Source organism: Ciconia boyciana, chromosome 2, assembly GCF_034638445.1.
Source record: "Ciconia boyciana chromosome 2, ASM3463844v1, whole genome shotgun sequence".
NCBI classification, from domain to species: domain Eukaryota; kingdom Metazoa; phylum Chordata; class Aves; order Ciconiiformes; family Ciconiidae; genus Ciconia; species Ciconia boyciana.
The window spans coordinates 152373404-152400840 of NC_132935.1; the positions used below are offsets into that span (position 1 = coordinate 152373404).

Consider the following 27437-nt stretch of genomic DNA (forward strand, 5'->3'; position numbering starts at 1 on the left):
TGGCCAGATTTAGTTCTATCAGGGCTTTAGCTTTCCTAACCTGATCTCTCGCTGCTCAGACAATTTCTCTGTATTCCTCCCAGGCTACTTGTCCTTGCTTCCACTCCCTGTAGACTTCCTTTTTGTGTTCAAGTTTGTCCAGAAGCTCCTTGTTCATCCACGCAGGCCTCCTGGCGTTTTTGCCTGACTTGCCCCTTGTTGGGATGCATCACTCCTGAGCTTGGAGGAGGTGATGCTTGAATATTAACCAGCTTTCTTGGGCCCCTCTTCCCTCCAGGGCTTTATCCCATGGTATTCTACCAAGCAGATCCCTGAAGAGGCCAAAGTCGGCTCTCCTGAAGTCCAGGGCAGTGAGCTTGCTGTGCACCCTCCTCACTGCCCTAGGGATCTTGAAGTCCACCATTTCATGGTCAGTGCAGCCAAGGCTGCCCTTGAGCTTCACATTCCCCACCAGCCCCGCCTTGTTGGTGAGAACAAGGTCCAGCATAGCACCTCTCCTCGTTGGCTCCTCTGTTGCTTGGAGAAGGAAGTTATCATCAACACATTCCAGGAACCTCCTGGATTGCTTATGCCCTGCTGTGTCGTCCCTCCAACAGATACTGGGGTAGTTCAAGTCCCCCATGAGGACCAGGGCTTGTGAACGTGAGGCTGCTCCTAACTGTCTATAGAGGGCCTCATCCGCATGGTCTTCCTGGTCGGCTGGCCTGTAGCAGACCCCCACTATAATGTCACCTGTCCCTGCCCTCCCTTTAATCTTGACCCATAAGCTCTCGGTCAGCTCTTCATCCAACCCAGGCAGAGCTCCATGCACTCCAGCTGGTCATTGACATAGAGGGCAGCACCCCCTCCTCATCTCCCCTGCCTGTTCTTCCTAAAGAGCCTGTATCCTTCCATTCCAACACTCCCGTCACAGGAGCCATCCCACCATGTCTCCATGATGCCAATAAGATCATAGCCCTGCAGGCATGCACACGTCTCTAACTCCTCTTGTTTATTCACCATGCTACGTGCATTTGCATAGAGGCATTTAAGTTGGGCCCCTGAGGAAGCTGACTTACTGGCTAGAGTGGCTGGAATGCCTTTGTGCTGCTCTTCAGGTGCTCTCCTGCTGACCTGTGATCCTTCTCCAGGCTCTGAGCGTCTGTCGCTGGCACTGGCATCAAACTGGTAGGAGTGGGATGGATTGAGGTTCCCCTCCCCTGGCAACTTTAGTTTAAAGTATTTTACTCTTAAAGGATTTCACCTGGAAGTAGATTACTTGGAGAACTTTGTTAGCTGGTTAATGTCCAGCATGTGTCAATTTTGTAACTGTTCTGTACAAGGAAGCAATGAGCAAAGATAATTTCTCGTGTAGTGAAGGCAGTGGAAGAGGTATGTGCACTGTGCCTCCCTCTGAGGAAGGGGCAAATATGCCAAGCTGTGGCTACTTCTGCTCCAGCGGAGAGCAGAGAGCTGAGAGCCATCCTGCACCTTCTCCTTCACCCCTCCCTCCCCCCATCCCCAGCCTCCCTCACGGCTCCCCTGGCTGCTCCTACACCGCTTCATGGTTGGTAGGAGGCAATGCTGCATATGTATCATCTGCTTTCACATGTGAAGCACCAAAAAAGATGTTGAAGTATAAATAAGTGCTTCTTACATTTGTTTTATTTTTCTTCTCAACAATCTACAAAGCACCCGTAACTAGTCTGTTAAAATTTCATATTGCTGTGGACACCACTCAGAAGTGGCAGTTCTTGAAGACCATGGTCAAAGCAGCTGTGAAAAAACACTGATGGGCCTGTAATTCCTGTTCTCCAAATAACTTTTGAGGATTCCCATTAATTAGTTTCGGTTCTCCGGTACGAAAAGAGTGGACATTAGTCCTAAGCGCAGTCAATATTTGATGCAGGGATGTATTAGTGGCTAGTTACGGACCTTAACGCTGATGTTTCTTCTTTCAGTCCTTAAAGGAATGCAGAGGAGTATTCTTTGAATGCTGCAGTTAATTCTTTAATGAGCACAACACAGTTATGTACAGTGCATTAAAAAATATATCACATATCAGAGGCATAAAGAAATGTGGATTTAATAGTAGTGAAAGGGGGGAAACCATTTGCATCTGAGAAAATGAAGGTGAAAGTATCAAAGATGGTACCTTAGAGAAGAGTCATGATTTCTCAGTTAGTTTTAAAGAAGATCCTGGAGAGTACCCAGAAGATGTCACAGATTTACAAAAAAAAAAAAAAGAAAAAAGAAAGTATAGGAGAGACAGCAAGAAAGCTGAATAAAGAATTACAGGTATAAGGAAGTAAGGCAAAATAGGTGGCAACATTGCCTAGCAGAAACTCCAAGGCAGCTTATAGCTATGACCAGGAAAACTCGTTAAAAATTTGATAAGAGAAATGTGGGCTTCCATGCCTTGGAAGCAGAACATTTCTGACAGTTGAAACTAATATTTAGTATGAATATTTATGTAGTCCAGCATCTGCGGTAGCTATATATATGCTGAGATCCTTTAACTTGTATAATCTCAAGTCAAACAGTAGTAACTGATTCTCTGCAGGCTTAAGTAAATCCTGACACGGTCCTCTAGACTCAGTGAAGTTGGATCATTAAAGTGAAATGCAGCAAGTCAGGCACCATCATCTAGAACATCATCTTCAAGGGACTTAGTTAAACAAAGCTGAAAAGCCGTGTGGACTAGCAAAAGACAGCTGACAAACCCGGGAATAAGGGTCAAGTGCTAATCAGGATAAGTCAGAGTGGAGACCTCGCTGCAGAGCCTGGGAGGAGGTGAGAAGGAGCCCGCTCAGAGGAGGGTGGGAGCAGTTATCTGCTGAGAGGTGAAAACTGCAGCTTAACCAAATGCTTATCCCAAGGGAGCTGTCGAATTAGAGTACTTGGAAGCAATTTAGATTATCTTGTTTCAATTTGTCTTCTGTTAGCATCTGTATCGTATAAAGGAGGACAGGGTGTAGAACGGGGAGGGTTGATAATTTAGACAGCACATCTCATAGCAGAGTGCTCAGACTTTCATCCGTCAAACTGCATGGCTGCGGGTTCTTCAGATCTAAAGGCATAAATCAGAACAGGAACATCATCCTGCCTTTTTATTCATCCCTGCTTCTCCATCGCAGACCTCAGCCCCCAGCTGCTGTGTCTGCACTCGGGGAATAGCCTCAGCAGTCGCTGAGCGGCTGCTGCCAGGGCTGCCGGCCGCAGCAGACCAGACTGAGGTGTAGGAGCTCCCCGCCACGGTTTCACGCCAGCGGAAGTTAATGCACGCCAGCCGATTCGTGGTACCTGCCCGTAGGCAGGCTCTTTCCCCAGAGTACATGAATAGCTCTCTTAATGAGTTTATGAAAATACTTGCCCCGGTTACCAAAAATCTGCAGCTGCATCCAAAAGGTGGTAGAGTATCTTTTTGCAAAGTGAGCTCTACTTAAAAAGGAGCTGCTGCTTTTTTAAACAAACAATTTGTTTGAACAGAAGCATTTCTAATTCCTCCATTTCATGTTGGCAATTAGGCAGCTCCAACTTCTAAAAGGTGTGTAATTTTTGCCTTTAAAAATACACATTCATAGATTTATACAGGTTGTAATAAAATTATATATCTTGCATATGTATATATCATGTATATACTACATATATTTACAAGTCTGTCTTAGCTTTTGCTTTTTTAAACGAGTATAACAATAAAGATAAATTACAGATAATTTGGAGCTTAACAGTAAATGCTCTCACAAGGCAAAATATAACAAAAATAACCACAGAGCTTCAATGCAAATAGTTAAGAGGTTTGATGTTGTATACTTGGGAAATCCCTCAATATTGTTATTTATTTTAATTTAGTTTTTTGCATTTATTTTGAGAATTAATTGTGACTGAGAGTGCCTTTGTTGTCACTGAGCCATCTTCTCTTGAGCAATCCTGTGGCATCATTACATAGAGGAATCCAAGGCCAACAGTAAGCGCTGGAAGCATGTAAATGGAAAAATCAAGTCAACTGATTAAACTTTAAACAGGCTTTTATATGCTTTAATGTTTCTCTGTCCTGCGTGACATATTCTGGGGGTGGTGGGCTTGGAATTTTTCTTGGGTTTTTTGCTTTCACAAGTAGAATTAGCATGCATCCTGGAACTTCTTACTCACATAACATGCCAGTGCAAGCTTCATCTGAAGTTAGGAGAAGGGGCAAATATTTTTTGGGTTTGGTTTTTTTTCTTTTTACTGTACCAGATTCATTCAGAAGATACACGTAGCTCAGTTTTAACCTGACTTCTAATTTGTTTCTTTCATGCATAACACGTACCACTTTCAGTCTCTTAAAATTATGATTGATTCTTTTCAGTTTCGTATTGCATTTTCTCTGTTACAACGTGAAAATACAAGGTGTTTTTTCCAACATGCTGTCCTATGCAATAATTACGAATTCTTTCTGACAGAGACATGTGACGCAGTCCAGTGGTAATCGAAAATTCAAGTGCACTGAATGTGGAAAAGCTTTTAAGTATAAACATCACCTAAAGGAGCACCTACGAATCCACAGTGGTAAATAAACCAAGCATTGAATTATATACTAATGTTGCCATTTCTATTCTTTATAACTTTGGTGTGATACCAGTCTTATAAGTCCAAGTTTAAAATACTAGTGTTTTCCTTTTTCTTTCTCTGGGACTCTGTAAGCACTGACTGCAGCCTTCAGCTGTGTGCAAGAAATATGTAGGATAACTCAAGAGGATTTACAGTTGCAGCTTAAGCTCTGGCAGTTAAGGAAAACTTCACTTGTGGCAGAAGAAGTGGGGCATCCTTCTGGTCCTGTTTTTTCTGGTCCTGTTTTTTCTCAATGTTTGCAGACCGCTCAGCATGTTAGGAGCCTTTTTAGAAAATTGTAATTGATAATAATTGCGACATAACGACTATGCTTCCTACTGTCTGTGGCTGTGATTTTATTAAAATATCACACTAAAATATTAAAATAGCCTCAGGACACAGGTCTGGAATTGTGATACAGTGTCACAAAATTTTCAATTTATAAGAAAAGTTCCAATTTGTGAGAAATTTAATAGATAATATTATATATTAATATATAATAATAAGTAAAATGTAGTCACTCAAAAAATATTCTCAATTTCTCTCTTTAACTCAAATTTTCCCATTGACAGAAAGTCTGAAAACAAGGTTTTAGGCCATTTTTTCCTTTCTTATCAGTTGCTCAGCCATGATAACAGCAATTAAGAGCATCTCACTTAGAAGTCCTCTCTCAGCAAACGTAATTTTATTTTCAGAGGGTAGTGGCACTGTGCCTGTGAGTGAGAAAGCCTCAGTCAAGGTACTTTTCAATCTGAAGCAAGCCGGCTATTTCGGCTCTTTCCTTTTCCTCTAGCACAAATCCCCTGAAAAGCCAATTCTGGCTATGGGTGTAACGATTGCATTGTGTGTATCTTCCTGGCAATTTAACCTGATGTTCATCTCTGAAGGCAAACGTACACCTGTCTTCTGCATGTGTCTCATTTCCCTTTACTTAAACTTTGCCTGTTTTTGTTCAGCTGCTGGGTATTGTAGGAAGATACGGATATATTGTATTTGAGTTTGCTGCAATAAAATATGCATAGCTCCTTATGTAATTATGACTTGTATTTATGGCATTTGTATTTTTTTCTTTAGTTAATCATATTCTAATTTTTTCCCATTCTGAAGTAGTTTACGCAGCTTCTGAAGTTAGTAGTGGTACTACTTGAATGGAGTTCAATGAAATCTGCAAGTATCATATAGACTCATTTATGTGATATGTAGACAATTACTGGGAAATACTGGAACGTATCATGATCATGTAGGCTCCATCCTATATCTACTAGTGGATCACAAACTTATTAAAGGACCCTAGGATCAGAGCTATAGATGACATAGTTACTCTTACTGTTCAATTCACTGTATAAGATTTTTTTTTTCCCTAGGACTCTTTGAGAGGTCATTTTGATGTATTCTTTTCTAGTTACTATTGCTTGATGAAGTTACGCTGTAGCCTAGTAAACTGTTGCATATGCGTTTTTTTTTCTTTTTTTTCATCTTTAGGAGAGAAGCCATATGAGTGCTCAAACTGCAAGAAACGTTTTTCCCATTCTGGTTCATACAGTTCACACATAAGCAGTAAGAAGTGTATTGGTTTGATGCCCGTGAATGGCCGAGCCCGGTCAGGGCTCAAGACGTCTCAGTGCTCCTCCCCTTCCCTTTCTGCATCACCAGGTAGCCCAGCAAGACCACAGATACGACAAAAGATAGAAAATAAACCCTTGCAAGAGCAACTTCCTGTTAACCAAATTAAAACTGAACCTGTGGATTATGAATTCAAGCCCATAGTGGTTGCTTCAGGAATTAATTGTTCGACCCCTTTGCAGAATGGGGTTTTTAGTGGTGGTAGCCCATTGCAGGCAACCAGTTCTCCTCAGGGTGTGGTGCAAGCTGTTGTTCTACCAACAGTAGGTCTGGTGTCTCCCATAAGCATCAACTTAAGTGACATTCAAAATGTACTTAAAGTGGCAGTGGATGGTAATGTAATAAGGCAAGTATTGGAAAACAATCATGCTAATCTTGCATCCAAAGAACAAGAAACAATCAGCAATGCATCTATACCACAAGCTGGCCATTCCCTCATTTCAGCTATCAGTCTTCCTTTGGTTGACCAAGATGGGACAACCAAAATTATCATCAACTACAGCTTGGAGCAGCCAAGTCAACTTCAGGTTGTTCCACAAAATCTAAAAAAAGAAAACTCTGTTCCTACAAATAGTTGCAAAAATGAAAAATTACCAGAAGATCTTACGGTGAAGTCTGAGAAAGATAAGAACTTTGAAGGAGAGGCCAATGATAGCACTTGTCTTCTTTGTGATGACTGTCCAGGAGATCTTAATGCACTTCAAGAATTAAAGCACTATGAAACTAAAAATCCTCCTCAGCTTCCTCAGCCCAGTGGAACAGAAGCTGAGAAGCCTGACTCCCCTGTCCCATCAGAAACTGGGGAGAACTACTTATCTCCTGGGCAGCCACCTTTAAAGAACCTTTTATCGCTCCTAAAAGCATATTATGCATTAAATGCACAACCAAGCGCAGAAGAGCTTTCAAAAATAGCTGATTCAGTAAACCTACCACTGGATGTGGTAAAAAAGTGGTTTGAAAAAATGCAAGCTGGACAAATTTCTGTGCAGTCTTCTGGACCATCTTCTCCTGAACAAGTTAAATTAAGCAGTCCCACAGATAATGATGATCAAGCAGCAACTACAACTGTGAGCGAACCCCAGAACAGCACAAATAATTCACAAAATCCTGTCAATACAACAAAATCTCAGACTTTACCAGGGGGATCAACTCTGAATGGTTCACGCAGTAGCACGCCATCCCCATCGCCACTAAACCTTTCTTCATCAAGAAATTCACAGGGTTATACGTACACAGCAGAGGGTGTACAAGAAGAGCCACAGATTGAACCTCTTGACCTTTCGCTACCAAAGCAACATGGAGAGCTATTGGAAAGATCTACCATAACTAGTGTTTACCAGAACAGTGTTTATTCTGTCCAAGAAGAACCTTTGAACTTAACTTGTGCAAAAAAAGAACCACAAAAGGACAACAGTATTACAGACTCTGATCCTATTGTAAATGTAATCCCACCAAGTGCCAATCCCATAAATATTGCTATACCTACAGTCACTGCCCAGTTACCTACAATTGTTGCCATTGCTGACCAGAACAGTGTTCCATGCTTGAGAGCTCTCGCTGCCAATAAGCAAACCATTTTGATTCCACAGGTGGCTTACACATACTCTACTACAGTTAGTCCTGCAGTTCAAGAAACACCACCAAAACACACCCAAGCCAGTGGAAATCAGGTACTTCGGTCCCTGTATTCCTACGTGTTGTGTATGATGTATTCATTCTGTATCCATGCTGAACTAACAGAAAGCTGTCAAGATAAATTAAATAAAATGTAAATATAAGCTATCAGGTTTATTCAGCTTGGTTGTTAATGGGTAATAGATGTTACTGTTAAGTCTTCTGCAAAGCTAGCTAGCTCAGGCAGCTTGAGTTCAGACTGACAGAAACTATATAGTTCTGTGCGTGGACAAGTCAGTTCTTCACCATGTTCGGTCATTCAGAAGTGTCTTCTAGGACATTAGAGCTCAGTATTTTAGACAGTTTAATTCTGATCAAAAAGCAAAGTAAGGCCATGGCTTTTGTTTCTTGCTGGCTCTATATCTCCTCTTTCCCCACATCCAGAAAATAAACTATTTGGAACTTCTGGCTGCTCCCTTCACGCTACTCTGCTTTCTTGTCCTGCAGAGTGGCTGAATTAATCCTGCACTCTAAGGGCACTTTAAACAAAATTCAGATGTATTCTCAATTGAAATTCAGGCAGATATTTGTCTTCATCTGCTATTCCTGTATCCTGTCCTGTTCCTCCCTGGGTACATGCAGGTGTGATCTAATCGGAGTCAGTCCTGCTGGGAAACACCTGTGCATGTTGAGGTGGGGACAGAGCAGAACAGACAAGCGGCTTGCGTAAAGACTGAGCGTTTCTAATTAAATCTTAGAAATTTGGCTGTTTAGCATTGTAGGCAGCCTTCTGTATAGCCAGAGACTGAGGAGCCTTGAAGAGTTATAGGGTTGCTTATATGTTGAAGTTTATGAGACAGATGACATTTGAGGTAGCTAACACATACATTTTTATATTCAGATTTGATAATATATGATAAAATTAATTCTGTGTGTAGTGATACTGCTGATATCAGTAGAAAATACTATGCTTCTTACAGGTGAGCTTCACTTGAAATACTTAGACTACAGTTACGATTTTTTAAAACTTCTTATTAATTAACCATTTGAAATCCCCCAAATTTTGGGTTAAGTAGGATTTGTGGTAGTTTTATGAGGAAGAGGGTAGTCAATATGCAAATTCAAATGATAACTTAAACAGTTTTTTGTGAAAACTTCATCAAAAAAAATACAGTCTTAACTGCCATAAAATCCACAAGGTAGCAAAATGTGAGTGACAAACATTAGTTGAAAAATGCATTTAGATATCAAATTTGCTCTTCCAACTTACTGAGGTACTTTATAGGTCTGTAATCATCTTTTCCTTCCTAACATTGCATTTATTTTACGGGCCCTAGAAGATGATGTGTCAGTGTAGCTTAGACCTGGCCAACAGTCAAATTTGGATGTGATTAAAGTCAGTCCCAGTGAGAATTATGCATCTGTATCATGGCAGGGACTGCAAAGCAGAGCGATGCAGTGGAAGATTTTTTTGACTCTATAAGTCTAAACAATTTTGTTTGGCTGTTTACAGAATTGAATGAGAATAACAGTGCAGCTTCAGCTTATATTTTATAAATTGTGTGCTGCATCAGTGCATTTTTTATTGAACTCAACCTTTTTCATAATTTTTCTTAAGGATGAAAGGCAAGACACTAGCTCAGAAGGAGTATCGAATGTAGAAGATCAAAATGATTCTGATTCAACACCCCCAAAGAAAAAGATGAGAAAGACAGAAAATGGGATGTATGCCTGTGATTTATGTGACAAAATATTCCAGAAGAGCAGCTCATTATTGAGACATAAGTATGAACACACAGGTAGGTACTAGGAAAAGCAGTTTCAGATCATTATTTCATTGGTAGTTTGTAACTGATAATCTCAACTGGAATCCAGTTCTCAGAAAGTGTAGCGAATTGTAATACTCCTTATTGTCATCTGTGCTCAGCTCTCTTTACAAAGCTATGGTTTGTATATTTGTTTGACAGAACTGCAATTCTGTGTTTCTTTAAATTCGTAAGACCTAAACCCTGAATAGAAAAGAGTTGAGGGGGGGAGGTTCTTCCATCTGGCTCATGGACAATCATCTGCAAGCCACAGCCTGTAATCAAGGATGTATTACTTCTAATTTACCTTGCCTGGTTATAAATTAAGAAAAAATAAAAATCAAAATTATAAATTAAGAAAAAAGGATCATGTATGTGTATGATACTTTACATGAAAGGCAGCGTATCTATCTAGCATGAAGGATTTTCAAATTGAGCCACATTTGTAATTAAACAGCCATTCGTTAGACATGGAATCTAACTCCAAAAGAACACCCTTTTGGCTTTGATTTTTATTTTTAATTTCTCATAGTTGTTCCTTTTGGCTCCAGCTCTGGTATCTTTAGTCTTTTTTTTAATAACTGTAGCGCTCTCATTTCTTCTGTGATGTCTTCAAAAAATTTCTTTTTTTTATTGGTTAGGTGCCTACATTATATTCTTGCATATTAATGTTTTGATGTCATCTCACATATAGAATTAAAAAGATAAGAAATCCCCTTTTGTCTTTACCACTTGATCAAGTTTCTCGAGTTGTATTCGTTAAGACTATCTATTTTCATACCTTTCCTATCCTGAGACTCTTTTAACTCCTTTTCATAACACAATTGTTCTTTCCATTCTACCTTTAAATTAAGTGCAGTGTTCAGAGTCACAGAATCACAGAATCATTTAGGTTGAAAAAGACCCTTAAGATCATCAGGTCCAACCATTAACCTAACACTGCCAAGACCACCACTACACCATGTCCCTAAGCACCTCATCCAAACGTCTTTTAAACACCTCCAGGGATGGTGACTCCACCACTTCCCTGGGCAGCCTGTTCCAATGCTTGACAACCCTTTCGGTGAACAAATTTTTCCTAATATCCAATCTAAACCTCCCCTGGCTCAACTCGAGGCCATTTCCTCTTATCCTATCACTTGTTACGTGGAAGAAGAGACCAACACCCACCTCGCTGCTTGTTTGGCATAAGTTGACATGGAGGCGTTGATCATCTGTATAGCGTGACCAAAAACCTGCTGTCTTACTGTCTGTATCTTTTATGTCTGGGCTAAGACTGTGCAAAGTTGTTTTGCGTAACAACTTTGAATGTTGAAATCAAAATAACATTACTAGGCTCCTGCTATGTTTATAAGAGACTCTAAAAACAAGGCAACAAATTAGAAAGCTGGAAAGCTGGAAAAAAAAATAAAATTATTAATTGTTGGTAATACATTCACCCGCAGCATTTTATAATGAAAACAACAGTATACGTTTTTAAAACTTCAGCTACAAGATGTCCAATTATTTGTGCTTTATTTTGTAGGTAAAAGACCTCATGAGTGTGGAATCTGTAAAAAAGCATTTAAACACAAACACCATTTGATCGAACACATGCGACTGCATTCTGGGGAAAAACCCTACCAATGTGACAAATGTGGAAAGCGGTTTTCACACTCGGGGTCTTACTCTCAACACATGAATCATCGCTACTCCTACTGCAAAAGAGAGGCAGAAGAGCGTGACAGCACGGAACAGGAGGAGACAGGCCAGGAGGTCCTCAATAACGAGCATGCTGGTGCCAGGGCATCTCCATCACAGATCGACTCGGATGAGAGAGAGAGTCTAACCAGGGAAGAAGAGGAAGACAGTGAAAAAGAGGAAGAGGAGGAGGAAGAAAAAGAGGTAGAAGGACTTCAGGAAGAAAAAGAATGTAGAAAACTACAAGATGTAGAGGATGAAGAAGAAGAAGAAGAAGAAGAAGAAGAAGGGAAAACTGAAGGTAACAAGAATGATGAAGTTGTAAATCAAGCAAGCAATGCAGAACCAGAAGTTATACAGAATAATGGGCAGGTGTTGGAAGAAAAAAACAAATAAAGCTTAAATGATAGTTTTTTCTATAAGGAAAAAAAAATTGGTAATGAAGTGCGTTCTATATTATACATGCTTTTCATGGAAACGCAGTAGCCTGCATACTGTGATTTCTGTTCACTACTGTGTAAAAAATATATATATAAAAAAAAGAAAAAGAAAAAAAAAAAAAGAAATCCAGGTGTGCCTGAACCTCAAACTTAGTAATTTTTCACACAGTTTTCAAAGTTAGGAACAAGTTTATAACATGAAGCAGATTAGAAAAATACAGTGACTCTGGAAGCAAAGATTTAACAGGTTGTAGGAAACCTGATTTATTAGACAAGCATCTGGCATTGTTTGTTTTATCAGTATTAATTTTCATTCTTAAGTTGATTAATTTTTAAGCTGTACAATTGGGAGAGATTTATATGAATTTTTTTTAATGGTAAAACATTTCCTAAATCCGCTTCAGTATTTTCTTATGTTTTAAAATGTGAGAACTTCTGCACTACAAAATTCCCTTTTGCAGAAACCTGTAATGCAGTTGCAAACAGTGCTTGGCTACCTTTGTAAATTCAACCTAGAAGGTAGCGGTTTATGACATTAGATGTTGTAGTAGAGCATATTATCATTTAAAGTGTATTGTTAGCCTTAAGAAAGCAGATGATAGAAGAACTGAAGTTTCTTACTCATGTGATTAAAAATGTAGTTGAAAAGATTGTCGTTGAGTTCTGATTGCAGGGACTAACAGTGTTAATACTGGTAAGGACAGCAAAGTCGTCAAAATCAGTGTTTGTAATTGTGTTTTGAATATGTAGTAACAATATGAAGGATATGATATGAAGCTTTGTATCTCCTTTGGCCTTATGCAAGACCTGTGTGCTGTAAGTGCCATTTATCAGTATTATAAAGGCCCTAAGCAGCCTTTATCCAATGTGTGGCCTACAATAACTAGCATTTGTTGATTTGTATCAAACTTCTAAACTAATCATGGGGAAAAAAACACTCAGCCATCAGAGAAGTAAGAACACTGGTATATTTCATTATTTAATTATTTGGTGGTATTTTGGGTTAATACCTGACTTGCAGAATTTCTCTACAATAATTACAAGGGAAATTTTCTAATCTGCTTTATTGCTTTATTGGTTTACTTTAATTTCAGACACATACATGACATGTTATCTGGCTCATAAGTATTTTCAAGTGTTAGTTATTATGGACCCCATTTATTAACAATGTTAGCTGATTTTTACCTATCAGTATTATTTTATTTCTTTTAGTTTATAGATCTGTGCAACATTTTGTACTGTATGTCTTCAAACCTGGCAGTATTAATACCCTTCTTACTGACATATGTACCTTTTTAGTTTTAGAAAACTTTTATATTTATGTGTCTTATTTTTATATTTCTTTATTTATTACACAGTGTAGTGTATAATACTGTAGTTTGTATTAATACAATAATATATTTTAGTATGAAAATTTGGAAAGTTGATAAGATTTAAAGTAGAGATGCAATCGGTTCTCTTGCATTGAGATTTGATTTAACAGTGTTATGTTAACATTTATACTTGCCTTGGACTGTAGAACAGAGGAATTAAAATGGGAATGTATTAATTTTACAATTGCAATCAATTCATTTTACCTTTACCCAGTTTTTAATATAAAGCTCTTAAATTTTGAAATTCACTGTGTGACTAATAGCATGATGCTCTGCAGTTTTATTAAGAGATTAGTCTAACCATAAAACTCTCATTTCCTTAGTAAGCCAAATTAGAATAATCTTATAAACAGTGTTGGGAACAACGTTTAACATTTTTGTGCCAATTTGTTCCTGTATTCATGTATGTATGTTACAAATCTGAAACTTCATTTTTAAGTTCCTTGTTACATCATGGTCATTTTCTAGTTTTTTACCAGACTCCCCATCTCACAATAAAATGCGTCAACAAGTCTGACTTACTGTCATTATTCTGGTAATTTAGAAAATGGTTTTAAATTATTTCTGTGAGCTGTTGTTCGGACACGGTTCCTGCTTCAGTGTCGATACTCAGTTTCAATTGTATGTAAGGAGCACATAAGTGAAAGACAGGGTTGACTGTGTGCAGGCAAAGGGATTGCTACGCGAGTTCATTGATTTACCAACATTAGTAGAACAACTGAGTTTTCAAAATGAACCGTGTGGGTTTGTGATTTTTTTTTTCTCTTGTATCTATCTAATATACAGTTTAATGCTCTCTTTAAATAAGAATGCTTTTAAAGGAAGTAAGTCTATAACAGTTTTCTTGATTTAGCAATAAGGTAGTGCAAAGGTTGATGTATATATTGCTGTTGAACTTTCCAAAGATACCGTGCCAACATTATGGGTATATATCATTTCAGTAATGTAAGTATGAAGGCTTGAAAGCTGTATTACATATGCAAGTTTACAATGTTTGGCAGTTTAAGCAAAGTTTGGAGACTGTTCTTTAAGCAAAGTTCTATTCTTTAAGGATCCCTAAAAGGGGATTTCAGTTAATTTTTGGGTTTTTACACAAACATCATATAAGTTATTTTATATTCACATATCTAAGTTTTTAATAATTCTCAATCTTATTATCACAGCATTAATATATACAAAAGATTTATCCCATATACTAATTGTTTTACTTTGTATGTATTTTGCTGTAGAGTATACCAAATATTGCGCTTTTAAGTGGACTAAGCTCCTAACTCAGTGGTATAGCATTGAGGTAAACATGAGAAGGCTGTTTTGAAAAAAATAACTGTTTATATTGCATCAATAATGTTGCCTCGTACTTATTATCATAACAGAATTGATCAGGTAGTTCAGGATTTCTTACAGGTAAAACTGGCTCTGCTCTGCTCTAGGTAATGAAACACACCTTTTTGAAATTATTTTAAGATTTTTTCACATTTTTCATAATCCAGGAACATCTTACTTGTCTATAGTAATAAACCCGGTGAGACATTTGTTGAAAATGGGATGGAAATAATATTTTGCTGTCTTTAGTAATAGAGCAAAGAATTTTAATAAATCCAAGGTTACTCACATAAGTGACAGCTGCACGTGAAAGGCCAGTAACTTCGATTTCCAGAACCTTAAATGAAGCAAGAGAAAATTATGCTTGGATAGAGAGCAAGGTCCAAGCAATTTGGATTCAGGAAATGTCATTGGTTTTTAGGAGAAAATTGATATTCATTACTTAGACTATGAAACCATTATTAACATTTTTATCTTCAAAATGGATTGGTGTATTGAATTTTGCATCTGTTAAGCTCAGAGATGCCTCTGATGTTTGTGACCTTATAACATCATTTATTACCCGTTTGAAAAACACAAAAACTGATGCATCTTCATTTAGCGGAGTAAACTCAGCTGGAACAGAGAGGTGCTTAGGAGACGCAGGCTTTATTGCCAGCCCCATCAGTGAGATGCCTGCGGTGCAGATAGCTGTGCAGCGTAGGGGCAGCCCAGGCAGCTGTGAAGGAGTGCACCGAGGCAGCAGAAGCAGTCCAGCTGCAGCCACGTGGACCTTTCAAGGTGCACGTTTCAAAGCAGTTTCAAAGCAGTTTCAAGGAGAATAAGTTTCACACATGAAAAAAAGTGAAAGCAAAAGTGTAGAGCCTTTGCATTCTGTCCTTGAAAGATAAATAAAAGTTGGAAAAGAGCAGTAAAAATGGAATGTAGTTTTAAGGAAACTTCACTGTCCTGTGACCTCTTCTTTGGTCAGAAGATGAAAAGTACATCAGCTGCCCTTCGTGCCCAGGCTGCTGTCTGTGCCTGCTTCTTCCTCATGCTCACCACGCATGGCTCATCTTGGGGGACAGGGGACGGTGACCAGTCCAGGCTGACAAAAAGAAAAATGTCCTTTGAAAAGTGTCCCAGCATGGGACAGAGCACTGACCTGAGGCTGACGTTCTAGTTTTGGTTCTGCTATTGACCTATTTTATGACTCCCAGATATAACTAATTACTAGGTTTCAAAATCACAGTTACAGTTGCAAAATTGTGACAGTGGTATGTCCTCTTTTATCAGGTAATTTGAGAATAGGAAAAATATTACAGAATAACTATAGGAAGAATGTTACAGAAGAGGTGAATATTAAGTTTAATGCTCTGGGATGGGGAATACCCTTCTGAGACCCTGAGCAAAAAGGAGCAGAAAGAGGGACTTAAGGCTACAGAGAATACTAGAAGATATGTTGAAGGGAAGTAACTGCTTTCTCCTCTTTCAGTAGTATTCGTATGGCATCCCAGTGGTGGTTCTCGTGGCATCCTCTCAAATTCTCCATAGCCACATCGCTGTCTACTTGCCAGTTATCTGGAGCAGCCTATCCCTATGTGTAATTGGTAACATAGCAATGCTCAGCAATACTGTATGTGTGAGCTTGAAAGTTTTTTTTGAAAATGCTATTGAATTACAAATAATCAGATAAATTAATGGATACTAAAAAAAGAAATCAGGAATTTTTGATAGTTTGGCTAATCTCAGAGTGCCAGTGTGTTTCAGCATCTATTTTAAATTTTAGTAGAAGAAAAGTGCATGATAGCATATCAACCCAGAATGGGATATAGTTACCCTGAAAGGCACTATTCTTCAGACAGATTGAGTAAAAATCGCTTAAACTGGCAACAAGTGTTGTGTTCACACTCTTGGGTAAAATTATTCTAACTGCAATTATTGCAGGTAAACCCACAGTCAGTGTCTGTACAAGCAGCACTTTACTGATACTTGTAGTGGCAAAGTGTGCCTGGGATGGTGGTGGCCACAAGCCTGAGTGGCAATTTGAAAGCAAAGCCATTTACAAGAGAGAAAATATGACACTACTAAAAGCATAGTTTTTGCCACAGCAAAATGCTGCATTGGGGCTTTTATCATCAAAGCGATGAAAGATCAGGAGTTCACACTCCAAACCAACACAGAAGTCTATAGTGGAGAAATGAAAATACTTTCTAGTGTACAGAAGACCATTAGAGGTGAAGGAATGATTTGAGGATGAGAAAAGTCCCTTTTGCTCATGGCGGCTGTAGTGAAGGTGGAGGATGGCTTTTGAGCAGAGGAGGAGAGACAAAAGAGCTCAATACGTGCTGTTCTGAGCACCTCTTGAAAGGATGTTCTTTTTAATTTATTTACTACCAGTGTAGTCCATGCACAATTCTTTGCTTGGATAGAGGTTTTGTTGTATGTTTTGCAGTTCACATTCTGGAACTTAAACACAAAAGTATTTTTTTCTCTTTCCTTGGCAGAATAGCTTGTTTAATTGTCACTAGAATAATCTCTAAATTTCATAATGGAAATTCATTATGAAATGATGTTAGAGTATATGTTAGATGATGTTAGAATATTAGAGTATATGTTAGAAATTATGTTAGAATATTAGAGTAACTTTCGAGTCTGTATTTTATCATTTATTGTTCATGTTTTTCTTGGGCAGTTGTAATGATATTTGCACAGTCTGATTTTCACAAAAAAATTAATACAAAAGGGTTAGGATGATCAAATTACCTCTTAAAAATGATCAAATATTTACAACTTTTGTTTTATCCCTCTGCTCTTTCATGACCTCTGGTCACTAATCTGTCACACAGTCTTCTTAATTGTGTGTATTATGCCTATCATACACATTGTATATATGTTGCCTCTAGGGGAAACAATATGTTATAATCTATTTAATTGCTTCACAAAAAAAAAAATCTGCTCTTCTTTTAAACTGTAATTAGAAAATAAACTGATAGTTGGGATTAAGCATGAAATGTGCTGATGTCAGGAGCACTTTCATGGCAGTTTGTCCTAGTAGCATGCCAAATGTGAAAGTCATGTAGTATTAATCTACAACTAGGTAAAGTTCTCCAAGGCCATACCTCTACACTAGGAGATCCCCAAAAAGATCTTTAAAAATTATGAGGACAATGGGAAGTAATCTTTAAATTAAATATATTGAGAATGCCATTTTGGTCTTCCCTTTGGTTTTGTGGTGAGTCTTAAGTTCTCCAATTCTGCTTTTAGATTTTAACCTTTCTGTACTGGGGACTGTCCTTTCATTTTGCTCATCTTTGTGTAGACTAGGGTTTGTGTAATAACCATGAGATTTGCATTGCATGTTAATTCAGGAATTAAGGGGATAAATTAGTTGAACCCTAAAAAAGCTGAAATAGACCTACACTAACTTTGTGTCATTCCTCGTAAGTTTCTGTTCCTCTTTTACCTGGAAAGTCTGCTCACTTTTAGCACACCCTGGGCCCAAAGACAGACCACAAGTCTGACAGCGCTTTGTATGACTGGGTCCTGTTTCCATCCCTTACTGTTCAGGAGCTCTCTCGTTAGGCCAAAGCCTGCATGACTGTTGATGAATATCACTGGAACCCTTGAATTCTGTGAAACTTTCTAAATTTTTAATGATAGGCAAGCTATTGCAAAGATACAGAGGGAGCATTTTGCTCTTTTCAGTGTGCAGGAATAAAATCTGTTGGACCAAACTGTTCAAGAAATAAGTTCATTGGAAAATCATGCAAAATTGTGAAAATAACAAGGGCTTCCAACAGGTTTGTAAGGTCATGTTGCTATACACAAAAAGGGTACTTGGAATTTTTTTCCCTCCCTCAATCAAATCAACCCAGTAACAGGAAAACACGTGGACAGCAGTCCTCGATTTCTTTTGCTCAGGCTGAATGTAACGCTGCCACTGGTCTCCTCCAAACCAGGAGCTGAACAGCCGTCTCACTTCTACATACTTCGAGTCCTTGTGAGCAGTAAGTGTAAGGGTGAGGGGGAGGAAGGTTTAACCCATCTGATGGTTGGAGCTGGCTGAGCTGCCAGCAGCACCTTCCTGTGAGCTGCTGCTGCTAGTGGCCAGGGAGTGTTTGAAGTGGTCATGGTTACAGCCTGACCAGGTCAAATGATCTCAGCTGTGGTTGCAGAGATAACAGGGGCTTCAATCAAGACAAGCTGACTAAGTTGAGCTTGGGTCAGCTTTTTTCCCCATTTAGACAGCTCCAAACCATGCTTTGGAGGAGCTGCTAGCCTGCATCACCTGAGGCCAGAGGACAGCCACCCCTCAGTCTGTAAATTATAAATTCTTGATGGTAGTGATTCGTGTTCCCCAAAACATGGCATTGTCTTTAGAATTTTTTGGTTTTGATCTTTTTAATCAGGCTGCTTCTTACTGGCATTCTGGTCTCCAAGACCATCTGTGGTGTCAAGTGCTTTTAAAACATCCTGAAGCTTAGTGAGAGACACTCTATAAAGCAAGGAACAGGGAATTCTAGCATTTGTGCTTGTGATGAGTGTTATGAAAATTTCTGTATCTTTTCCAACCCTGATTATGAGGCCAGCTTTCCTGGCTTAGGGAAAAAAACAGATAAATAATTGATGAATGATAATACAGCTTGCACAAGGTTATTGAGGCAGAGCTGGGAACAGAACCAAGGTCTCTAACATGGACAAGTCATCTGCCTTTTACTTTAGCATGCAGTTTTTTCTGAAGGAATATGGCAAATGAAGCATTTCTGTGATTTTCAGTGGCACAGCGGAGCTCACCCTTTAGCAGCTACACTGGTTGACAAGCTTATCCTATTACACTGCAGTCAAGAGGCCTGTTCTTCAGCTCAAGCACCAAAGACTCAGACTTTGTATACAATAAGAGCATCTTATTCAGGGCCAGCAGATGCCAAAACAGGGCTGGTGGGACATTTGGCTAGGTGGTTGGTTGCCACTAGCAATTTACTTCCAGAACTGTTTCCAGACACCCGTAGTTGTTGTGCCCCATTGCTCCCTGCTGGTGCTGGGATTGCTGCTACAAGCCAAGCGGTGAGCGCACGCAGTCTGGAGGGGAGTTCAGGTTCTGCCGGTGAGCCTTATGGAGGGAAAAGAATAAAAGCTTTGCTGATTCTCTATGTGCTCCTGCTGGCCCAATGCATCATCTTGCTGCTTGTAGGTTTTTTTTGTGAAGGCCACCTGTCAGGGACACGTTGTCTGGGTCCTGATGGCTCCCCAGGGGCGCTCCAGCTGTGACTGTTCCATGTATGAATAATCCTTCTTTACAGAAATTGTTCAACTCATGATTACTTACGTAAGTAAAACCATTGTAGGATCTGCTTGTTCTCCTTTGCAATTAAAATATTCTGGGGTTTTTTTTCATGTTAAGGAAAACAAAAACTTAATTCCTGCTTTATTATTTAATCTAGTTCCTAACTGTGGCCCCACCATCTCTGTTTAAGAACGGCAGTACTGCATTGCTTGCTCTCTGATAATGGAAATGTATTTGGTTCAGGGAAATCTGAATCTGTTCAGCTCACTGTATCTAAAACTAATTGAAAATAGCTGGAGAATCTGATGCCAGGAAATGCAAGTATTTCCTAACCAGAACCATGTATAGGTCAAAGACCATTTATGTTCTTGATTTTTTGAACTGTATGTTGAAAAGCACTGTTCAAGTCCATCTTCTGCTCCTCCTGCTGCCTAGTTTCTACCCAGCTGCTCTCAGTTTTGCCTTGTAGGCCCAATCCACCCAGGCATGTGTGCACCCCTTGTGACTGCTGGAGGTAAATAAGATTCTCCTCATGTCACGGCCATGCTCCAGTCACCGTCTCTACTGCTGGGAAAGCAAGCACTTCAAAATGCCAAAACAGGAGACAGCCTAGCTTCGTTGTCACAGCAGAACTGGCTTATGCAGTCAACCAGGCCATTGCACCATAGTCTAGTCATATACTTCCTTCTAAGCAGAAATTTTAAATTTCTGTGGGACTTCTCATGTTAAATACCTTCATATTTCACAAATTAGCTTTTCCTGTAGTTCTACTAAATGAGCTGTCTTCTGTAGCTTCTGAAGTGCATTTTGCCCACCTTTCTACTTAGGTGTTTAGACGTGTGGTGTTACCAGATGTGGAGTTTGCTGAGTGCATGCTGGTACCCAGCTCTCCTTGCGGAAAGCAGAGTCTTTGCTCCCCCAAAAGGTGCATGTTACCATCAGTGTCCTGCAGCACACGGAGATGCTCTGCCAAATGACCGGCGGTGGCAAGGGGTGGAAGAATGCTGCTGTATAACCTCTGGGGTGCTCTGACTTTGGGATAATGATGTATTTCTCAGTCAAAAAATGGCAGCAATAAATTAAGTATCCTTGCAAAATACCATTCCCTTGCTATAAATACCTTGTAACCACCTACCTTGTTTTTGGCCTTGGTCTCCTAAGCAATGGCATTTGTGAGCCTGTGCTGCGTGTTCCCTCCTCTCATCTTACAATACATTTTGACCTGATGACTATGCCTGGCCAGCTTTGACAGAAAAGGTGATGCGTCAAAGATGTGAAGTCGTTGCATAACTTGTGAAACTTGGCTGCCTGGGGCAGAGGACCAAACAAATGTCCCTGCTAGGCAAAGGCAGGTATTATTCAATCCCTTACTATCTTAAGTGCAGTTCTGAACCACTCCCAGCATGTGCTACTGCTTGTCCAGCTGAGAAAGGTAGGGAAGGTGATAGAGGGTTTCATTAGTTCAGTTGCTCTCTTGTTGATGCTGTTATTTGAGAGGACAAAAGAGAAAAGAAAAAACACACCAGGCCAAGTATGAATTTCTAATTAATAGTTAACTATTGCTTTTCAAAAGCACTGCCTTTAAAAAGGAGACTTGAATTATGGTACCAACTACAATGTCTAGCCATTATTCACATGGGACACTGTCAACAGGACTTACACCCTTGTCTCCATCACAGGCTAAGAATCATGTTTATTTGTTCACTCTCCAGCCAAACAAATTCGAAATCCTGCCATGCAAAATAGAACTAACCCAATAATAGAGTCTTTGTCTTCCAGGAGGGCCAGAACAGAGCATGCTGCCTTTGAACCTCCTTGTTTTGATGGAAAAACCGAGCGCAAGTTTCATATATCCCTCATGAGTGCTGTAACATGGACATAATCATGGATTATCCTCTTATTCCCACCCTAGTGTGCAGGTCAGTCCAAATGGTTTAAGTGGGTTTAAGCCTGTTTCACCATGTTCCCCAAGCGATACAGGTGAAGGAAGACCCAGTCTGTGGGCTTTGATGGATTAGCCAGCACGTTGATGAGGGTGGACTTCTGGGAATGCCAGCAGCAGATGTTTAAACCTCCTGAGAACTGTATTTCCAAACGCTGAGCTTGCGATTCAACAACCAGGGCAGTCAGTATGAGCAAGTGCTGCTGGAAGGGAGAATCTGGCCCCCTCTCATCCTCTGCCCTGTCCCAGGCTGGTACAGCCCCATCAGGACTGATCCAGTTAACAAGTAACCAGGCATATTTCCTGGGTTATTTTTCAGCTGGATCAGTTCACTGAGTAACACAAAAGCTTTTGCCAGAGCAAGAGAAAGGAAGCTTGGGACGTGGGGCTGCTCCTTTTACACTGGTGCAAAACAGGCACTGAGCATGTGCTGAGCTGCAGCCTGAGTTGCCCAGGGCATCCCGGCCTCCGGAGGACAGCAGCGCCTGGCTGGTGCTCCTGGGGGCCGCAGTTTTGTGTACAGCTGCTGAAAGTAAGAATTGGCTCAGGTGGAGCAGTTTGGTCCTGGTAGGGGATCTAGCTGAAATGCTTTTTGAAGGTGTTTTATGCTTACTGATAAGATTCATCATCTTCTTAATGCCTTTGATTTTGCCCCTCTGAAATGTTCTCCACTTGAATTTAAAGCTGGTTTGTCAAAGAGCAACAACCTGTACAGAGTTTATTTGGCCAAGACCCATGCCCCAATATCAATGGTGGGAAACAATTTAGGAAAGAGTCTCTCATGGCAGTCTGTAGCAGTAACGGCTCACAGTTAAACCCAAACTACTGGGTTTGTTCTGCTCTTGGTACTGCACCGACATTTGTTACCCTGAAATGCAGTGTAACCAGTGTTGTGTAAAAAACTTCTTTGTTCCCTCTATATATGGCTGCATAGACTTCCAGCTATTGCTAAAAACTTCATTTATTTTATGATCCAAGCAAGTCATTTTGGTTTTGAGCTAAGAACAACCTCCTGTGCTGGTTGACTTAAAATAGTGCTTCCCCACTCTCCCACTCCTATGTCTGTGCCCTGTATGCTGCTGCTTTCGGTAAAAATAACAAGTAGAGGCTGGATTACAGGTATTCTACTCTTCTGGGTTTGCTTTATCCATCACAGGGTTTCTATATGTTCTGGTAGGTACCAGAATGAAGCCAAGAGAGCTGATGTTTAAGATTGTACTGATGGCCAAAAATTGAAGTAAATTACAAAGGCGAGCAAGACCCCAGCAAGAGTGGGCTGCTGGCAGCACGGCATGTTCTCTGCAAAGGCACAGGGATACTTTCATCCAGGCTGCTGAGTTATTGTCAGAGCTAGCAAATGTCCTTTGCCCTATTGCGTCAACATCTCTTTTTCACTTTCAAGCTGTTACAAGAGCAGAGGCCACAATTAGCTCTATTAGTCACTTAGCATATTCAAAATTAGAATGGGTTGGTTTTTCCCTTGCTTATGAATGAGCCACTGGCAGCAGGATGTCATCACTCTGAGACTACAGGCTAGATATAATAGAGGACTTGAGGGCCTGACCGTGGAATAAAGTCTAGGGATCTGCGTTGGGAAGCTACACAGTGCAAAGGGAAAATTGGGTGCACCAAAATGTGATGCAAATCGGCTGGGACTGCCTTGGCTCAGGGATGCACTTGGGTCCATCTGTCCACACATGCTCCAAAACATGGATTTCTCCCTGAGGATCTGCATTTTTCCAGGACCTGTGCTGGGCAGGGCTCGCTGCGCTCCTTCAAACCCACTCCTGCCCGTGTCCAAAAGATAAAATTATTCATGTCAGGAGGAGGAACCCAACTTCCTATATAACCCACCCATCATCACTACCTCAGTGACTGAAAACTGTAAGCCAGCAGACACAGGTTATTTCAGAGCAGGGCTGGGGCACTCCCTTTCCTTTTACTGAGGAAGTTTTCCTCTTTAGACAGTATTTCAGGACTTGGAGATGGGAAAAGGAGACAAGAACCATACAAACAAGCACAGGCACCGGAGGTAACCTGTCTCTGATCCCTCAGGAAGAGCAGTCCCTTGGTGGAGAAGATGCCCCTGTGTCCCAAGGACCAGTCTGTGCATGTTCAGCTACCATGATGGAGTAGGAGATAACAAGCACCAGCCTGAGCACAGCACAGTGTCCTTGGTGAGCGCTCTCGCAACAAACTGCTGCATAAGGGACAGGTACCTCCTCCACCCAAGCTTTAGAAGAAAACACCGGCTGCGTCTGTGTTTCACAAGGGGCAGAAATCACCAGTGTGCACGAGATGGGCTCTGGGCACAGCCAGCAGGTCAGGCTCCTCGGGAGATTTTGGGATCTCCCAAAAACTAGGTGTCCTTCACCTCGTTGCCTTGGGCAGGAAGGATGCGCTGACCCACTGGCACTGGGGTGGCCCTGGACACCTGGGTAGCAGGGACTGCTGGGTGCCTGCCGGAGGAGCCAAGGGCTATTACAGGAACTTACATTAGATCTAGCTTTTGCTATCTACATCATGTCAGCAAACACATAAACCAGCTGTGACAATGAAAAAGAAATGGATCCATGTCTGTTGCCTCACTGGTTTTCACCCAGTCTCTGTATGAAATCTCTCCAGTGAAGAGGATGGCCCTGCAGTGTTTTCAGACCTGACCCCACATAAGTGTTTTTATAGCTACCTGGCTGACGGTCAGCAAAGCTTCCAAAAAATTCCCAAAGATCAGCCTCATTCCCCCTGCCCCTGGGTGAGTGGTGCGCTGCCCTACTGAAAAAAAAAAAAACCAACATATTTTTTGTGGGGGTCCAAGTGGGTCTTCCTACCTTACATTGTCCCTTTCTGTCAAAGCCAGATGGTAGAGCTGCCCACGGGGGGCAGCCAGGTGCCCACGTCCTACCCAGTGCAGGAACAAGTGGGGTGGGAGGCAGAAATCCCAGATCACAGACATCAGATTCAAGGATGAAAACAATTGAAACATCTCTACAGCAGGAAAAAAATATCCCTGTCTCTGCTCCAGTTTCCCTATCTTTAGAGGAAAGATAAGCATAAATCATTATCCACAGGCATGCTGTGGGATCTAATTTCAGTAATGCCTAGCTGGTGAAGCGTAGGAACTCTAGGAGAATGAAGCTGTAGCTGTGCGGATGGGGTTGGAGCATCACCTGCAGTACGGAGGTTGCCTGGCGTTCAGTCGCCAGATGCCCTGTGCAATATGGGCTGTCCTGTACTTACTGCTCAAATCCCAAGCCTCATCCGAAGGGAAGACAGGCCATGGCTTTCCTGTAATTTGCTGCAAGATGTTAAATCCCAGATGTGCGATGCAACTCTGCCGTGGTTGCAGCACACCCAGGGCATTGGGCTTGAAGAGATGGCACAAAAGCAGACGTATGTCTCTGGGCCTGCTCACCCTTTACAGTCTGACCACCCTGCTTGACTCTCCCCCAGCTAGATCTGCTTCAAGCTGCTTATAATTTTTTTGCCAAAAGCTCTATTTTCCATGTGGGGACTTGCCTCTCAGTTAGTTTTTCAATTGAGTTTTTTCCAAAAATAAAAAAGTAAGAGAGAGAAGACAAACATCTTGCCCTTTGAGGAGATGGGTGGGAAAGTGTTGGTGGACCATCCTCAATATTACCTGAGAAGAGGCGAATCAATGCTTTTATCTCAAGGGGGGGCGTTGCCACAGCTCCTTCCTTTTCTACTGGATAAGGTGGGCAGCAGGTTTGCTGAGGTTGAGTCTCTCCTGTCCCTTGCAACGCTACTAAGATACAGACTGGCCGGACAAAAAAGGAGCACGGCAAACCCTGCTAAAAATGTGCAAGAAGTAGGGGCAGGCCAACCAGGCAGGGAGATGGGAGAGATGCACCTCTGCAGGCCTGAGGCTGGGGCTCCCGGGGGCTTGGGGATGGGGTGTCCAGTCGCTTTGATTTCCTCTGCGGCAGTTGCCCGCACTGGTCGACCACAGACCTGCTCATGCGGGAAACCGGGGCTGTCCACACGTGGGATAGGAAGAGTACATTCTGCCTTTTATTTGCCAAAATATACAGTTTTGATTTATGTTTATTAATGCGATTAGCTCAATATTTATTTGTAAAAGTAAAAAGCTTACTTCAATTGCAAATGTTATGAGACAAAACATTATGAAGAACGACTTCAATATGTACTTCACATGCTTATTACTGTGGTCGGGCAAGAAGGGTTCATATGCAAGCAGACTGCAGCCCTGAAAGGCTTCAGTTCTTCATAACCAACGAGAGACGGTTATGAGACGCAATGAACTAAGGAGAAACATTACAGCCAGATAAAACTGGAGGCAGTGATACTTCAGCATTATTTAAGGCTGTTGTGCAATATCTCACAGTAAAACCACCAGTCATAAAGCAGCAGAATTATTTACCTTTGTTTCACAGAAGAAAATCTTCCCTGGAATCAATCTGTTATTTCTCTTTTTTTCTTCTAGTGTCTCCCAGCGAGCCACTGCTGGACAACTTGTTCTAGAGACAGGAAACTGCGTCTGAACATGATGGAGGATGCTCACGATCGTCTTGGCAAAGGGGCGTCAGGCTTTGTACAGCTGTTTCCTCAACTGACTCAGGAAGAAGGCTTCTCACTCCTTACAGCCTTTTACTTTTTGGTGCTGGTAGTTGTGATTCCACACCATGAAGACCTTTGCCACTGGTAGTAACAAGCTCTCTAGAAGAGCTGTCACTAAAAACTCTGCACATTGGCAGTCAGGTCACAGGATTATCTCAGTGGCCTGTAGTAACGCTGCCAGGGCCAGACATCGTCCCTCACCTCCATTGCTGAGTATTGTTCCATTCATCTAGCGGTGTTTCCCTTATGCTGTTTTCAAGAGGGAGCCAAAATACAGCAATAATGAGGGTATTTTAGTGTGATACATACAGAGACACAAATGAGAATAAACTGTCCAGAATCTTGCACAAGAAATGGAGACAAAGGCTAGCTGAAAAATCTGGAAGTTGCCCGCATTGCCTTAGAGATTGCTGCCAGCAGCCTACATCTGTGCACCATATGAGCAAGTGAGAAAGTGTCTTTGAGAAGGGTGTAATGTTGGTCCTGTGTCAATAATGGATCTAGTCCAAGGTACTGAAGCATCTGCTCTATATTTCAGTATTTTATTTCTTACACTTGTAAGGATATTCAAGTAGGTGAGCATCTACACCTAAAAGACTGCATTTGAAAGAGAAGCTAAGATGTGGTCACCACCAGCCAAAATACTCGCTATGCTAGGAGGTACTTTGGACTCTCCTTCAGGTAACATGTCAGCATTAGAATCAAATGATCACCACATGTAGGTCTATAAAGATCCTAAATTAGCTGTGCAGAGAGCAGCTCTGCAAGGGTTATTGCTGGATGGTTAAGTGCCAGTGCAGGTGAATTAAATTATTATTGGCTCCAAGTGTGACTCCCATATGCTGTTAATTCATTACCTGAGGCTGAATTGCCAGCAGAGTGGTGCAAAGCTCTTTCTCATCTCAGGGAGCATCACCAAAAAAGAAGTGGTTTGTCAGTGGAGCCCTACCAGAGGGGCCCACAGGCCATCCTAGACGTGGGATAAATGCACGTGAGAAGTGGGGTTCAGAAAGCAACAGTTTAATCCATGCCCTATACACTCACCCCAAATGAGAGCAGAAATATGGACTTTTACTGTATGACATGGAAGGGAACGAATCTCAGCCACAGTTTTTCCTTCCTTTTCTCTTCTACAGCCTCTCATTGACCCAACGAGGGGAATTTTCTTCTCTTACTTTTACAACATAATTTGCTATGCCTTGG

The 27437-nt window shown here is 41.0% G+C and overlaps 1 protein-coding gene across 1 annotated transcript in view; it reads left to right on the plus strand.

Annotated features, from left to right (window-relative positions):
- The window catches only part of ZEB1 (zinc finger E-box binding homeobox 1), a 127680-nt gene extending 114056 nt beyond the window's left edge, over positions 1-13624 (plus strand). The window contains exons 6-9 of the mRNA XM_072854575.1: positions 4425-4530; positions 6055-7865; positions 9428-9608; positions 11140-13624. Coding sequence (XP_072710676.1) covers positions 4425-4530; positions 6055-7865; positions 9428-9608; positions 11140-11690 — 2649 coding nt within the window. The 3' untranslated portion in view covers positions 11691-13624. The remainder of the gene's footprint in view (positions 1-4424; positions 4531-6054; positions 7866-9427; positions 9609-11139) is intronic.
- The last annotated feature ends 13813 nt before the right edge of the window (positions 13625-27437 follow it).